We start from the raw sequence: 13,990 nt of genomic DNA, 5'->3' as shown, positions 1-13,990 counted from the left end.
AAGGAAGTGACATGGAAGAATTGAGTTAAAAAAAAAAAAAAAAGACAAACCTAAGAAAACTATCAACATATGTACTGAGGGCAAATTTGACTATGCTTAGGTTTTTTTTTTTTTTTTTTTCTGGCCGAGCCTTGTGGCTTGCAGGATCTTAGTTCCCTCACCAGGGATCCATTCCAGGCCCCCTGCAGTGGAAGCATGGAAGTCCAGTCCTAACCACTGGACTGCCAGGGAATTCCTGACTCTGCTTAGCTTTTTACATCATCTGTATCTATCTAGAAGATATCTCAATGATGACCTTGCAACATTATAAGATACTTTGACTCCAAACATGGACACAATAGGCTTGCTATGTCTTCTCCCCAAGTCACCAGTGGGGTAAAGATCTGAGAATACATGTGACAACCTGGTGCATCTTCTGGTGGCAACCTGGAGTTCTCCATTGTGGAGACTACTTCTGTCCATTCAGGGGCTTCGCTGCCTGCATCCCTCCCTCAAAATGCTTCATTCTTTCTCCATCACAAGGTTTTGGAGAAATGCACAGTAGCTTCTCCTCCCCCACAGGTAGGAGGCCTTGATTTTATTTATCATGATAGGAAAGTTTACCTTTCAATTTTAAAACTATTTTCCAACTAAGAAGCTGGAACAAAATGATCTGTAACATCTTCCTAACCCCTCAAGCAGGATATTCGCAAAACAGCGCAGTCACCTCCTTCCTGGGCACCTACTTAACTGGAGTTTTACTGTAATTCAAAACTCCCTCCTCAACTTTTGCCTGAGGTTTTGTTTTTTTTTTATTTCAGGCCACGCCACGCGGCTTGCAGGTTCCCCGACCAGGGAGCAAACATGCCCCCCCCAACAACCGCAGTGGAAGTATGGAGTCCTAACCACTGGGCCGCCAGGGGATTCCCTTGCCTGAGATTTTTTGAGGAGGAAAGAAAGTGCAGAGATCGGGCATCTAAGTCTGCTTACCTGGTGGCCTGATTCAATGGAGAACTGTTTGGTTCCCAGCTTGGCTGGCTGCTACAGAGACCTTGGCCTCTGTAGAGTGAGAGGAGAAGGGAAATCAAAAGCCCTTGTTTCCTTTTCTCCATCCCACTGGAGGCTGTATAATCTAGAAGTTAAGATCATGAGTTTTGCAGTTGGAATGGTCTGATTTAAAGTCTCAGCTCTGATATTTAATAGCTCTACAGTCTTGGGTAAGGCACTTAACCTCTTTGAGCCCCAGGTTTCCCATCCACAGAAATGGGGGAAATATGTACCCGCATTATGACAGTTATGAGGATTAAATAAAACAATATAGGTAATGTGTTAAGATTCACGATCAGGGCTCAGAATGAGGTATTATCCCCACTGTCTCTTTCCTGTAAGATCGCTTTGGACCTGACATACCCTCCTCTTCCACAACCTGAGTACTGAAGGGCTGCTTCCAGCTAGAGGTATATGAGTAAAGGAGGACATGAGGGAATAAGAAGACTTAGCAATGGAATTCCCCCCAAAGGTCGACTCATCTCTTCTTCTGTCTCCAAGATGACCTCTCTGTAAGACTGAAATCCTATTTTTAGGATGTGTCAAAACTAATGTCCCACCTTCTCTTACCACACCCTTCAGGAAAAAAAGTAAAAAACAAAACCAAAAAAACAAAAAAACCTACTACAAATATATAAACATGAGAGAGAGAGAGCAAAAGAGAGCATTTTTCTGTTGTAATTTTCCATCCTGCGGGTTTTTAGGTGCTGCCGTAAGAAATCTCTGAACTGTGGATTCTCATCAGCCTTCCGGGGGCCCAAGGACATAGCTTTTGGTGGGGGAGCTGCTGCCGCCTTATCTGGGCCCAATAAACCTTATCAAACTGCTGTGCAGCCAGCTTTCAGCGCGCTAAGTGGAAATGCATCGAGCTCCATGCTGGCACTCAGCCCATAGCCTTGCCTTCCTTCCTCCTTTTCGTTACCTTCTCCACCTCTTAAATTCGGGCATTAATCTCTCTTTAACACTTACGAACAAGGGCTGGGCTTTGTAATGGGCTGAGTTTATGAAGCAAGGGAGATTTTCACATAGCGTGAATATGGCAAGGAGGTGGAGGGGGGCGGTCCAGGGCCATGGAGGGATGGTTCTTTCTTTCCCATTGTTTCCAGAGAGTCTCCCTTTACTCTGATTTGAGGATTACTAGGAGATTAGATCAGGGGTCAGTTGTGTGCTTCTGCTGCCGCACTCAGGAGGGGCCGGTAGGTGGATGTGGACAGTGAGGCAGCAACCTTTAGCAGGTACCATCTAGGCAGAGGCGCAACAGTTTAATGATTCTTTCTTCTTTCCATTTCCCTGGTGAGGTTCTAGGACTGTCTTCTCTCCTTGTACCTCTCTCCTCTTGCTCTCCTTGCAGACCAGTTCTTTCTTTCTTTTCTTAAAATTTAAGTAGAGTTGATTTACAATACTGTGTTAGTTTCAGGTGTACAGCGAAGTGATTCAGTTATACATATATGTATATTTCGATTTTTTCCCATTATGGGTTATTACAAGATATTGACTATAGTCCCCTCTGCTACACAGTAAGTCCTTGCTGTTTATCAGATCAGTTCTTTCTTCTTTTTTATTTATTATTATTATTTTTTGTATTTGGCTGCGCCACACTGCCCATGGGATCTTAGTTCCCTGACCAGGGATCAAACCTGCATCTCCTGCATTGGAAGTGCAGAGTCTTAACCGCTCAACTACCAGACCAGTTCTTTCTTAACTTTCTTTAAATTCCTTTCCTCTTACAGACTGTAGCCCTTAGCTAGAAAAATAGTCCTTTCATAGATTGCTCTTTATTGTTAATCTAATACCCAGGGACTGGGTGTTCCCAGGCACCTGTCAGACGTTGCTGTATTCTCTCCTATCAGAGGATAACTAACTCCCTTCCTTCACTTTCAAGTGGCTTCTCACAGGTCATCCTCTCTCCCATGACTCCTGCAGGTCTGAGCACTTCCCCTGCGAGCAGGAGACAGGGGCGATGTTTGCTGGGATGGAATCGCCTGTCTTTGGGACTACCCCATTAGCAGCTCTTGTGAACCGTATCAGTTCTGATGTAAACTCCAGCCAACTGGCCTTGCGAGGCTGGAAGTGGATTTTTGCCTCTAGTTGGCTTCTGCCACCTTCTATGACCCTTCAGTTCTTGGGGCCTGACTCTTGGTCTGGGGCAGTGCCAGAGGCGCGCAGCGGGATGCGATCATACGTGAGTCTTGCGCGAAACTTCTGAACCACCCCACGTGTCAGGGACTGACGGATGGGACTCAGGACTCAGTGCCTGAAGACCCACCCGGCTTGCTAAGACTGTACGACCTCCAGGGCTGACTGTCCGGAGACCCAGGGAGGGCGCTTTCCACCAAACCTTGACTGCCATTAGCCGGCAGTCAAGGTTTGTGCCCAGAAGAGCGTTTCCCACCTCTTGTCTCCTACCTTTGCCAAGCTCCAGGGAAAGGGCAGAGAAGGGGGACTCTCCGCAGCCCGCGGGAGGGCACATTTCTTCTGCTTGCTCTACCCTGGGCTTACGGACCTCAACTCCACCCTCTTAAGTGGAGCAGCTGGCTGAGAGGAGGCACTTTTGGGGGCCTGAAGCTTTTTCAAGCTTTCACTCGCCCCCTGAAGACTTTGCCCTGAACTGACTGACCGCAGTTCTCGGGAAGTGTTTCCAGCCAGGTTCCGGGGTGGGGGGTGGGGGCTGGGGGGGCGAAGCCCAGGAAATGCTCACGACTGAGAGGGAGAAAAGTTTCCCTCGGGACTCGAACTTGGCCTCCAGGGATCGTGACAGCTAAAATGGGGAGTCTCCCCTCGACCATAGATCCCCGCCCACCCGCTGGCACCTGGTTCACCCGGGCCCGCGAACTCTGCACTCGGAGGCTAATCTGGATGCTCAAAAGGCCGGGAGGCACAAAAGGCCTGGGCTTGGGGCCCGGGAAAGCGACCTTCTAAAACCGATGTCGGGGTACAGGGGATGCCGCCCGGAGCCCGGAGAAAAAGTTAAAGGAGAGATGACACGCACTGAATGGGGCAAACTTTGGAGCCGGAGACCGAACTCCGCGTCTGGCGCAGCAGGGGGAAAGAAAACCCATTTCCAGTGGAAATTAAAAACATGGGGCTGCATGTGGGGGCTGCTCCTCGCCCCTCACCTCCACTGCACCCACTAAGGGTTCCGAGTCCTTGGCACTCCTCTCCACGAGCTCCTTCTTTCCTCTCGGCTTGGCCGGTGAGCGGCGGCCGCCAGCGCCCCAGCAGCAGCTAGATGTCAGGCGAAGCCTGGAGCGCGACGCGCGGGGAAGAGAGGGGAGGGAAGGGGAGGGAAGGGAAGCGGAGGGAAGGGGAGGGGAGGGGAGGGGTGGGGCGGGGAGAGCGCGCCGGCTCGGCCAGTGCGGGGGGGGGGCGGGCTGCGGGCTGAGCCCGGGGACAGCGCGGGAGGGGTGAGGAGGGAGGAGGGAAGGGGGTCAGCTGTGGGCAGGGAGCCGGGCTCGGCCGCCAGCACTAAAGATGGAGAGGCGCCTGGGCCTCGCAGGGGAGGGGGCTCGGCGTTGACGTGGGACGCGGCGGAGGCTCCGCAGCCGGTGGTGATTTGCTAACCTCGCAGCACAGAGGAGTTGAGGGCGATGAGAGCGGGTACTGCGAACTGCCGGGCGATGCCGCCGCTGCCGCCGTGATACCGAGAGCAACAGTTCCCCAGCAACACCCCTCCCGACACAGGCACACCCCCCCAAGAGGCACGCACACCCATCCCACGGCGCCCGGCTTGGCAGTGGTGAGTGGGGGGCCGGGGAGGGGCGCACCGCCCAGCGATAGCAGCGCGCCGGGGCGCCCCGGGGCTGGAGAGGTCTGGGGTGGCGCGCTCGCTTCGGCCACTCGGCCGCTGGGCTTGTGCCTTATTTTATTCGGCTTGTTCCCTTCAGGCTGCCGCAGCCGTCAACAGCGGCGGTTGGGGGTCGGCTAGAAGGGGGAGCCCCGGCTGTCAGCTTGGGCGCAGCTGCCTCCCCAGCCCTTCCGCTGCAGGGCACGGTCGGGGTGAGAGGTGGGAGGCAGAGCGGTCTGCGGGGGCTGAGGGCGCAAGCAGAGGGCTGGGAATCAGGAGGCTTTGTACCACCAGGGGCCGGTGGAGGAGCCGGCAGCCGGTGGGTGCTCATATGTATGCCGACCGGTGCGCGGGCGCGAGATAGGGCTGTGGTTTATTTGTGTGTTTATTCGCCCACCGGCTGGGAAGCTAGAATCGGAGGATCCGAGGAGTGGATCTGGGTGCCAGGGGAGCAGGACTGGGAGTCACTTGGGTTTTGTTTCTCTTTGCAAAACCTGGTGGGGTCTTTTTTCTTGATTGGACTTAATCGCCCCCGGTTTTGGAGGGAGGGGCTCCGTGGCGGAGCGCTGGAGTGTCTCCAGCGCTCCGGGCCCTCCTCGGCTCTCGGCTGGACCGGCCGTGGCGCCGGAGCTCGCTGTGCGCTCCCGGCCGCGCTCGGTGGGTGCTCGGCTCTGCACCTGATGCGTTCGGGATGCCTTTCCCACCCCGGCGCGCCGGCAGCTCGCTCGCACAGCCCCTGGAACACGCGCTCGAAATGCGCACTATCTCGCCGGCCCGCGGACCCACTGGGACGCACAGACGCGCTCGGCACCGACTCGCTCGCCTGCTCCCCGGGACGCGAGCAACGTGCCTCGGCCGGGCGCGCCGGCTGCTGGCGCCACCAGCTTGAGGCCGGGGACCTTGCCCGTCGCTCTCTGGGGTCATGGCCCAGGGTCGGAGAGGGAGGGCCCGCAGATCCCTTCTCGCTTTTCCTCCCACAACTCGCTGTCGGGCTTTTGTGCTTCCACTTCTTCGCAAGGCGGGTCCGCCTTCTAGCTGCCCTCGCCCAGGCGTCCGGCCCGCCCGGACTCTTGCCTTTCGTCCGGGTCTCTTTCGCTTTCCCTCTTCCCTAGCCCGGCTCCCTTTCTCTTTGCCGTCTGGCTTCCCCGGAAAAGTTGCTTCCCCAAGTTTGCTGAAGTCGTCTCCAAGCCTCCGTGGGGACGGCTGGGAACGGGGCGCGGGGTGGGGGGCAGTGTGAGAGCGCGATCGATCCCCGGAGCTCGAGCGGGTTAGCGCCGGCTTTCTCCCGCGCCGCGGGGCTGGGCGCTGCAGCCAGCGCCAGCCGGATCGCGGGCGCCGAGCCGCGGGTGGCGGGGACGGCTGACCAGGGCACCCTGATTTCCCTCAGGACCCACGGAGCTTGTTTTGGGGGAGATATTCGGGTAGCCCAGCTTACATTCTTCGATTGCTGCCTCCTGGTTCTCTGCAACCACGAAGTCTGCGGGGAAGCGCATGGTGGCAAGGCGCGGGTGAATGGTCACCGCTCCCACCCCCTGCCCCACCCCCACCCCATGGCCTCAGTTCCCACCCCAGAGTGGGAGCAAAAGTGTCTTGATTAGTCGTCCTGTTAACCCTTTCCGAGTAACATTTGTGGCTCTGGAGCCAATAGTGTTCCTTTTGGGGGCGGAGGCCAGCAGTGTTCCAAGAGCGAGCAAGAGCCCTTGCTCTGCGTTGTTCCCAGTTCATTTCACTGCAATACTGGCCACAGCTAGGCAGAGACTGGGAGGGACCTGGGCCTGTGAGGTCTTTCTGACACTCTTTAGACAGGTTTGTGAGTCTCAGAGCCCTGTTACCGATCCCAAACAGCACTTTGGGAGAGTCCTTTGTCTCCAGCCCTGTTTTCCCTTCATATTCAATGTAACTCCCATCATAGATGCTGGTGCCAATATCACTTCTCGCACCTCCAAGCCATTAACAGTATCGCTTACTGCTCCGGGTTACAGGACTTGCCCACTCCTGGGAGCCTGTGGGGTACACTTGGAGTTCACGTTCCCAGCATGTGCATGTTTCCTAGGGGTGCATGTTTCCTAGGACCTCTCTATAGGTCCTCCATGACCTAGCCCACATATTACAGGTCCTCCTGACTACTGGGCACTTGTGGGCAGGGGATAAGTGTGCCATATTGTATAAGTGTGCACATGTGTTAACTCTCTCTCCCTCTCTGGCTGGTGCATGCACACACAGTCGAGATTTTGGATTACACATGCAATCACTCTGAGGTACCCATGGGCAGTGGGCAGAAGTGAGCCAAGCTAGTACATGGGCCGTGTGTGTCTTTCTCTTAGTGCCTAAGGAGGAGGTCAGGGCATGGGTTCATCAGTCCTTTGCAGCTCTGAGAAGAGTGGAAGGACAGAGATGCAGGAAGGCATTGGCTGAGGGTGAGGGGGTGGGCTGGAGGAGGAGAGCCTTGCCCTTAGATTTCTGTGGGCTGCGACTCCAGGCTGCTATAGCCCCAACTGGGCTGGGTTTTGCTCCTGGGGCTACCACGGTGAGGCAGGATTTAGAAAAACTTTTGTTTCCAAGATGAGCTTTGCTGCACAGCGTGTTGAGAGTGAAACTGAGTGCTTACACTGACTAGAGGAAGGGGTTAAATCCTTATTCTTTTAAATTAAGTGCTGGGCAACTTCTCATAATCAGTGTTGGCTTTGCACGGGAGCCCCCCACCCTCAGACTTAAAGGAAGCCCAAGACTCACAGGACTCTATTGTAATGTTCATTTTACTTCATCTAACAGATGTCACAGAGCAGTGAGTTAGGCATGTGCTGTAGCGGAAGCTTCTCTTTACTCTCATCATCCCTGGGCCTGTAAAGGCAGACACGTAGATTTCCAGGAAGCCACTTCCCCTCCATTAAAATCTCCAAGACTGTCTTGCTGCAGGTTTGGGGGAGGTGCTAGTGTTTGAATTCTTACTTTTAGGGACACTAACTAACCTTCCTTTTGTTCTTGCATCTCTTTTGCCTCTTTCCCCCTCTTCCCCTTTAGCCCTCTCCACTGGCCCAGGAAACCCACCTTGCCCTGCCACGCAGAGCCAGGAAGGAAAGAGAGCCTCATGCCTAAGCCTCGGGGAGCACCATGGATCTGACAAAGATGGGCATGATCCAGCTGCAGAACCCCAGCCACCCCACGGGGCTCCTTTGCAAGGCCAACCAGATGCGGCTGGCCGGGACGCTGTGCGATGTGGTCATCATGGTGGACAGCCAGGAGTTCCATGCCCACCGGACTGTGCTGGCCTGCACCAGCAAGATGTTTGAGATCCTCTTCCACCGCAACAGCCAGCACTATACTCTGGACTTCCTCTCTCCAAAGACCTTCCAGCAGATTCTGGAGTATGCGTACACGGCCACGCTGCAAGCCAAGGCGGAGGACCTGGATGACCTGCTGTACGCAGCTGAGATCCTGGAGATCGAGTACCTGGAGGAGCAGTGCCTGAAGATCCTGGAGACCATCCAGGCCTCAGACGACAATGACACGGAGGCAACCATGGCGGACGGCGGGGCCGAGGAGGAAGAGGACCGCAAAGCTCGGTATCTCAAGAACATCTTCATCTCGAAGCATTCCAGCGAGGAGAGTGGGTACGCCAGCGTAGCTGCTCAGAGCCTCCCTGGGCCCATGGTGGACCAGAGCCCTTCCGTCTCCACCTCATTTGGCCTTTCCGCCATGAGTCCCACCAAGGCGGCAGTGGACAGTTTGATGACCATAGGACAGTCTCTCCTGCAGGGGGCTCTTCAGCTGCCTGCCAGGCCTGAGGAGCCGACTCTGGCTGGGGTTGGGCGGCACCCTGCGGTGGCCGAGGTGAAGCCGGAGATGATGCAGGTGGATGAGGTGCCCGGCCAGGACAGCCCTGGGGCAGCCGAGTCTAGCATCTCAGCCGGGATGGGGGACAAGGTTGAGGAAAGGGGCAAGGAGGGACCCGGGACCCCTACTCGGAGCAGTGTCATCACCAGCGCTAGAGAGCTGCACTATGGACGTGAGGAGAGCGCCGAGCAGCTGCCGCCTCTAACCGAGGTTGGCCAGGGTCCCCCAGGCCGACCGGAGCCCCCTGCGCCCCCCGCTGAGAAACACCTGGGCATCTATTCCATGCTGCCCAACCACAAGGCCGATGCCGTGTTGAGCGTGCCGTCTTCGGTGACCTCGGGCCTCCATGTGCAGCCCACCCTGGCCGTCTCCATGGACTTCAGCACCTATGGGGGTCTGCTGCCCCAGGGCTTCATCCAGAGGGAGCTGTTCAGCAAGCTGGGGGAGCTGGCGGTGGGCATGAAGGCAGAGAGCCGCACTGTCGGGGAACAGTGCAGCGTCTGCGGGGTGGAGCTTCCTGACAACGAGGCCGTGGAGCAGCACAGGTAGGCCCCTCTGTACCCATCACCCTGACCTTGAATTTCTGGCCTTGACCCTGCCTTCATACGCAGCCATTCCCGAGGCCTGGGGCCTGGCTCCTCTGTTGTCTTTGCTCTTTGTGAAAAGCCACCTGTGGGGGGACACTTTTCAGGTGTGGTGAGGGGGCCTCGGTCTTTCCTAAACACTGGGGAACTTATGCGCCCAGTTTCTTTTTTTAAAAAATATGATTTTATTTTATTGATTTGTTTTTTGGGGCACGCTGTGCAGCCTAGAGAAATGGCAATAAAAACACAAATAAACAAATGGACCTAATGAATTATTTTATTGATTTGTTTTTTGGGGCACGCTGTGCAGCCTAGAGAAATGGCAATAAAAACACAAATAAACAAATGGGACCTAATGAAACTTAAAAGCTTTTGCACAGCAAAGGAAACCATAAGCAGCTTGCAGGATCTTACTTCCCCAACCAGGGACTGAACCCCACGCCCTCAGCAGTGAAAGTGCAGAGTCCTAGCCACTGGGCTGCCAGGGCATTCCCTGTGCTCAGTTTCTTACTAGGCACTTTCCTCTCTTTTTTGCATTTGGGCTCCCATTTTGCTTTTCCTGCTGTTGGGTCTGTTCTCCTTTGCCTGGAGTGACTCATCAAGTGGAGCGAGGGAGAAGTGGGGTGAGGAAGAAGGGCCCATGGCCTGGATCTGGCCACGTAGCCAGGTTTCAGGTACCTGAGTACCCATGTGGTGGTTCCTGCCAAGGCAGCCTGTCTGCAGCTCTGGAGGATGGGAGGGGCTGGAGGCTGCTTAGATCACAAGAGCAGCTGCAGGTTCCAAACGTCATTCCTGGTGAACATTCATCACCAGGAACATTGCTTCCTCTCCCTTCTCATTCTCTGTCCCTGTAAACACATTTCGAGGGAGTTGATTTAAATTCAAGGGGGAAGGATGGGTAGGAGACACATTGGTTTTGCAGCGTGCAGCCTTATTCTTAACCTCTCCCTACTCACATTGAATTAAATACCACATTGGGCTAGCATTGGCTTCCCTCTGGCTTCTGTTTCTTTTTCTGTGAAATAGCTTTTATGACCTGCCTGGTTCAAGTGCTTCTCATGGAGTCACGTTTTTGTTACAGCAGTTTTTCCAGGTGGATGACGTTCTTTTACATAGGAAGGTACTAAGACCTTTTCCCAGGGTCATATAGATACTGAGGCAGAGCTGGATTCAGATTCAGGTCTTAACCCTCTTGCACTTGGCTGCCTCTTGGAGTCATCAGTTCCAAAGAGGATCATATCTACAGAACAGAGGGTTTTGAAAATTGCTTATCAGAAGTTGAGTAAACACAGAGGGTGTAGTGAGTTCGGTGTTCATCTGCCCATCTGTCGTAAGGATATGCCCATCACATTGCCCTGGGTTCCTGGGTCGGGTGAATGGTGTCAAGAAGTCCAGTTTCTCTTGCCGTCTGTGATAACATTTCCCTGCACACCCTCTTGCCTGCTGTTTTCCTGATCTTGGGTGGATTCTTCACTTTTGCCCTCTTCTACCCTTCCCCCCATTCTTCTGTTGACCATTCAGGAGGGGGTGTGAAGGAGAGTGGGTGGGGGCATGGAGGTGGAGGCATTTGGTGGTCATCTGATTACCCCAAGCTGAGCTGGAACCTGCTCCAACACCGCTTAATGGGGGGCTCTGAGACCTACCTTGTGGAAAGTGCTGCTGAGCTAAACATAGCCGATCCTTTTCCGGCCGGGTGCGAAAAGTAACCGCCACTAAGGTGTGTCTTTGTGATGTTTGTGCTGCTCAGAAATAGACCGAGGTTGTGTTTGTTTTTGCTCAAACTTTCCTAAAGAGGAAACCCTCTCCCCAAACTTGACCAGATAGATGATCATCTTCTCCGGATGTGAATTATTTCAGTTATGTGCTGTGAGAAATGGGGTATAGTGGAAAGTAATTAAAAAAAAAATAGCCAAATAAATAAATAAATATATATATATATATATATATATATATATATTTATTTATTTATTTGGCTGTGCTGGGTCTTAGTTGTGGCATGCGAGATCTTTAGTTGCAGCATGCGAACCCTTAGTTGCGGCACGCGAGATCTTTAGTTGCAACATGCGAACTCTTAGTTGCGGCATGTGGGATCTAGTTCCCTGACTAGGGACTGAACTCAGGCCCCCTGCGTAGAGAGCGTGGAGTCTTAGCCACTGGACCACCAGGGAAGTCCCAGGAAAGTAATTTTTTAAATTGAGGTATAATTGACATGTAACAGCTTCAGGTATACAATGTAATGATTTGATATTTGTATATTTTATGAAATGATCACTATGATAAGTCGACTTAGTTAAAATCCATCACCGTACATAGGAATTTTTTTTCCCTTGAGCACTTTTTTAAGATCTGCTCTCTTAGCAACTTTCAATATATGTAATACAGTATTGTTAACTGTAGTCATCATGTTGTGTGTTATATCCCCAGGGCTTATTTGTTTTATAACTGGAAATTTGTACCTTTTGACTACCTTCACCCATTGCTCCCAGCCTCTGTTCCCTGGAAAGCAGGGGTTTTTTTCTGGCTTCTTGTTGGGTCTTGTTTGCTTCTTTTTACCTGAGAGGGCTGCAAAAGCTATTACTCTCCCAGGGTTTCCAAGTTCCCATTCTGTGGGACCCTTGTTCCTTTGGGGAGAGGTGGAGAGCTGGCTGTGGTCTACCCCGTCAGAGCATGGGTGGCAGAACTAGCCGTATAGAGCAGTGAGAGCTTGGCAACTTTAGGTAGCCTTCTTGAGCCTTGTTTTACTCTCTTTAAAATGCAGGTGGTCTGTAGGGTGGGATGCTGAATTAACGAAGTAACATCCAGAAATCCCTGGAGCTGTGACTGGCACTTAGTAACCAGGAGGGTGAGGAAGGGACCCTGAGACTTTCGTCTCACCTGGGTCTCATCTCTGCATCGCCCCACCTGGCTCTGTGTTCTAGTGTGTAGTGTCCACAGCACTGCCATCGACAGGTTGAGTTGGCTGCGAGGCAGTGCCGAGGATATCCCCGTCCTTGTGAGCTTGTGATGGCAAGCCGCCAGTCCTGGCGTCCTTGGCATCACGCTGTGGGCTGCTGACACGGAGACTGTGCTTTTGACTGAGGGTGGAAAGTAGGCTGCTGCAGCCCAAGAAGCTGGAGCCTGGGGCTGTGCCCTGGATGGAGAGCTGTGAGGTCTCAGGAAGTCAAGGGTGGAGAGAATGTTCCCGTGTACACTCCGCCCTCGCTCTGACTGGCAGCCCCTGGCTCCTGATCAGGTGTGCTTTTTGGGGGGATACTTTTCCTCTCTCCCTGTCTCTCAGACCTCCAGGATTAAGGTCTGAGAGACAAGCAGAAACTTCCCTATTTCCTACTGCTCTCTGTTCCTTCCCCCACGTCACAAGTCCCAGCGTAGCACACACAAAAAAGGCAAGGCCGAGCAATCAGAGTGGGAGATCTGATGTCAGGAGGCTGTGGAATCGGCTGTGAATGTGACAGTGATGAACATGATGAAATAACAGGCTACAGGATTTATTTTATTTTGTTGTTAAGCCAGTAGGCTGGTAGGTAAAGGTTAGGTACTTGCTAGTTATTGTTGTCTTTCTTCTTGGTGGGGGGGGGGGTAGAAGGGCATGGAGAGGAAGGAAGGGGAGAGTGTTAGGAAGGGATGCAGGAAGGAGGGTTTGAGTCTACAACAAACCATCAGTAGCTTTCCTTACAACTTGGTCCCAAGCTGGTGAGAGGGGAGCCTGCTGGCCCGACAGACAGTTTGAATGAAACTTTATAAAGTTGTGTTCCCTGCAGTGCATGGTGAGATGTAAAAACAACGTCAGATGTAGCTGTGGATTGATGGAAAGCCCACAGAGATGCTATCTGGGTAAATCACACAGGGTTTACCTGCCTAAAGGATCGAGAAGGCAGTCAGAACAATCAGAAGACCTGCTAGATGAGCAGATCTGTGCAGGCAGATGCAGGAGTAAGTGCTGGACCCTAAAACCTTCCAAGCCGGCCCATGTTACAGAGGGTAATGTCTGAGGGAGGGAGGGTCACGTCAGGAGGATTGGACTCTGCTTCCCTAGGCTCGGTCTCTGTTCTGTCTCTCTCTTCCTGAAAGGCACAGCCTGTTCTGCATGTAGACTTGTCAGGATCTGATCTAGGGACCAGCTCTACCAGGCCAGGTGCACCTTCTCCTCCTTAGAGTTATATACGTGGGACAAGATTACGGGGAGCTGTGGTCGACTTAAGTGTCAACACAGCCCTCATGGTCCTGTCTCCCCGGGCTCACATAGCTTGGTCTTAATATGTTTCTGAATTTAGTGCTGCAGAATCAGAGTGGGATCTGCTTTCCCAGGAGCCTCTGGATCTTCTACAGACAACAAGCCCTTGGATCAACAGCTACAGTGTGTATCCTGCACACACACAGTAGGAACTCTTGCCTGGTTCTTGCAGGGATGCTCAGGAACCACATGGGTGGGCTCAGCCTGCTTCCCCCACTCAGGTGTGCAGCCCTTCTCAGAGGTTTCCCAGGGCCAGCCCTAGGGTGCATGAGCCACATCGCTGAGATGTCAGGGTTCTGCCTGGCCCTTTGCCTTGGCGTCTTTCAGGTGGCCGGCTGCTCGGTTTTCAGTGGTTGACCATATGTAGATGATCAATAGCCGTTGACCTTGGCTTAGGCCGCTTGGGGAATTTAGAAGCTGCCCTGAACTATTGGTCCTCTCTTATCATTCTGCCAGCTTTAGGCACCTCTGAGGTCAAACGACATTCTATTTGGAAAAGAGTATGCAGTGGGATAATGATAGCAACAGCAG

The 13,990-nt window shown here is 53.3% G+C and overlaps 1 protein-coding gene across 2 annotated transcripts in view; it reads left to right on the top strand.

Moving 5' to 3' along the window:
- Positions 1-4,590: 4,590 nt before the first annotated feature.
- ZBTB16 (zinc finger and BTB domain containing 16) overlaps positions 4,591-13,990 on the top strand; it is a 195,146-nt gene continuing 185,746 nt past the window's right edge. The window contains exons 1-2 of one of the 2 annotated variants that reach the window (XM_007452206.1): positions 4,591-4,762; positions 7,832-9,189. In XM_007452206.1, the coding sequence (XP_007452268.1) occupies positions 7,922-9,189 (1,268 nt within the window). In that variant the 5' untranslated portion in view covers positions 4,591-4,762; positions 7,832-7,921. Of the gene's footprint in view, positions 4,763-5,389; positions 5,468-7,831; positions 9,190-13,990 lie in introns of those variants that run through there. The other variant, XM_007452207.1, reaches the window with a different exon arrangement.

Source organism: Lipotes vexillifer, unplaced genomic scaffold (genome assembly GCF_000442215.2).
Source record: "Lipotes vexillifer unplaced genomic scaffold, Lipotes_vexillifer_v1.1 scaffold743, whole genome shotgun sequence".
NCBI classification, from domain to species: domain Eukaryota; kingdom Metazoa; phylum Chordata; class Mammalia; order Artiodactyla; family Lipotidae; genus Lipotes; species Lipotes vexillifer.
Note: the sequence above shows the minus strand (reverse complement) of the source record. Positions and strands in the feature narration are given on the sequence as shown.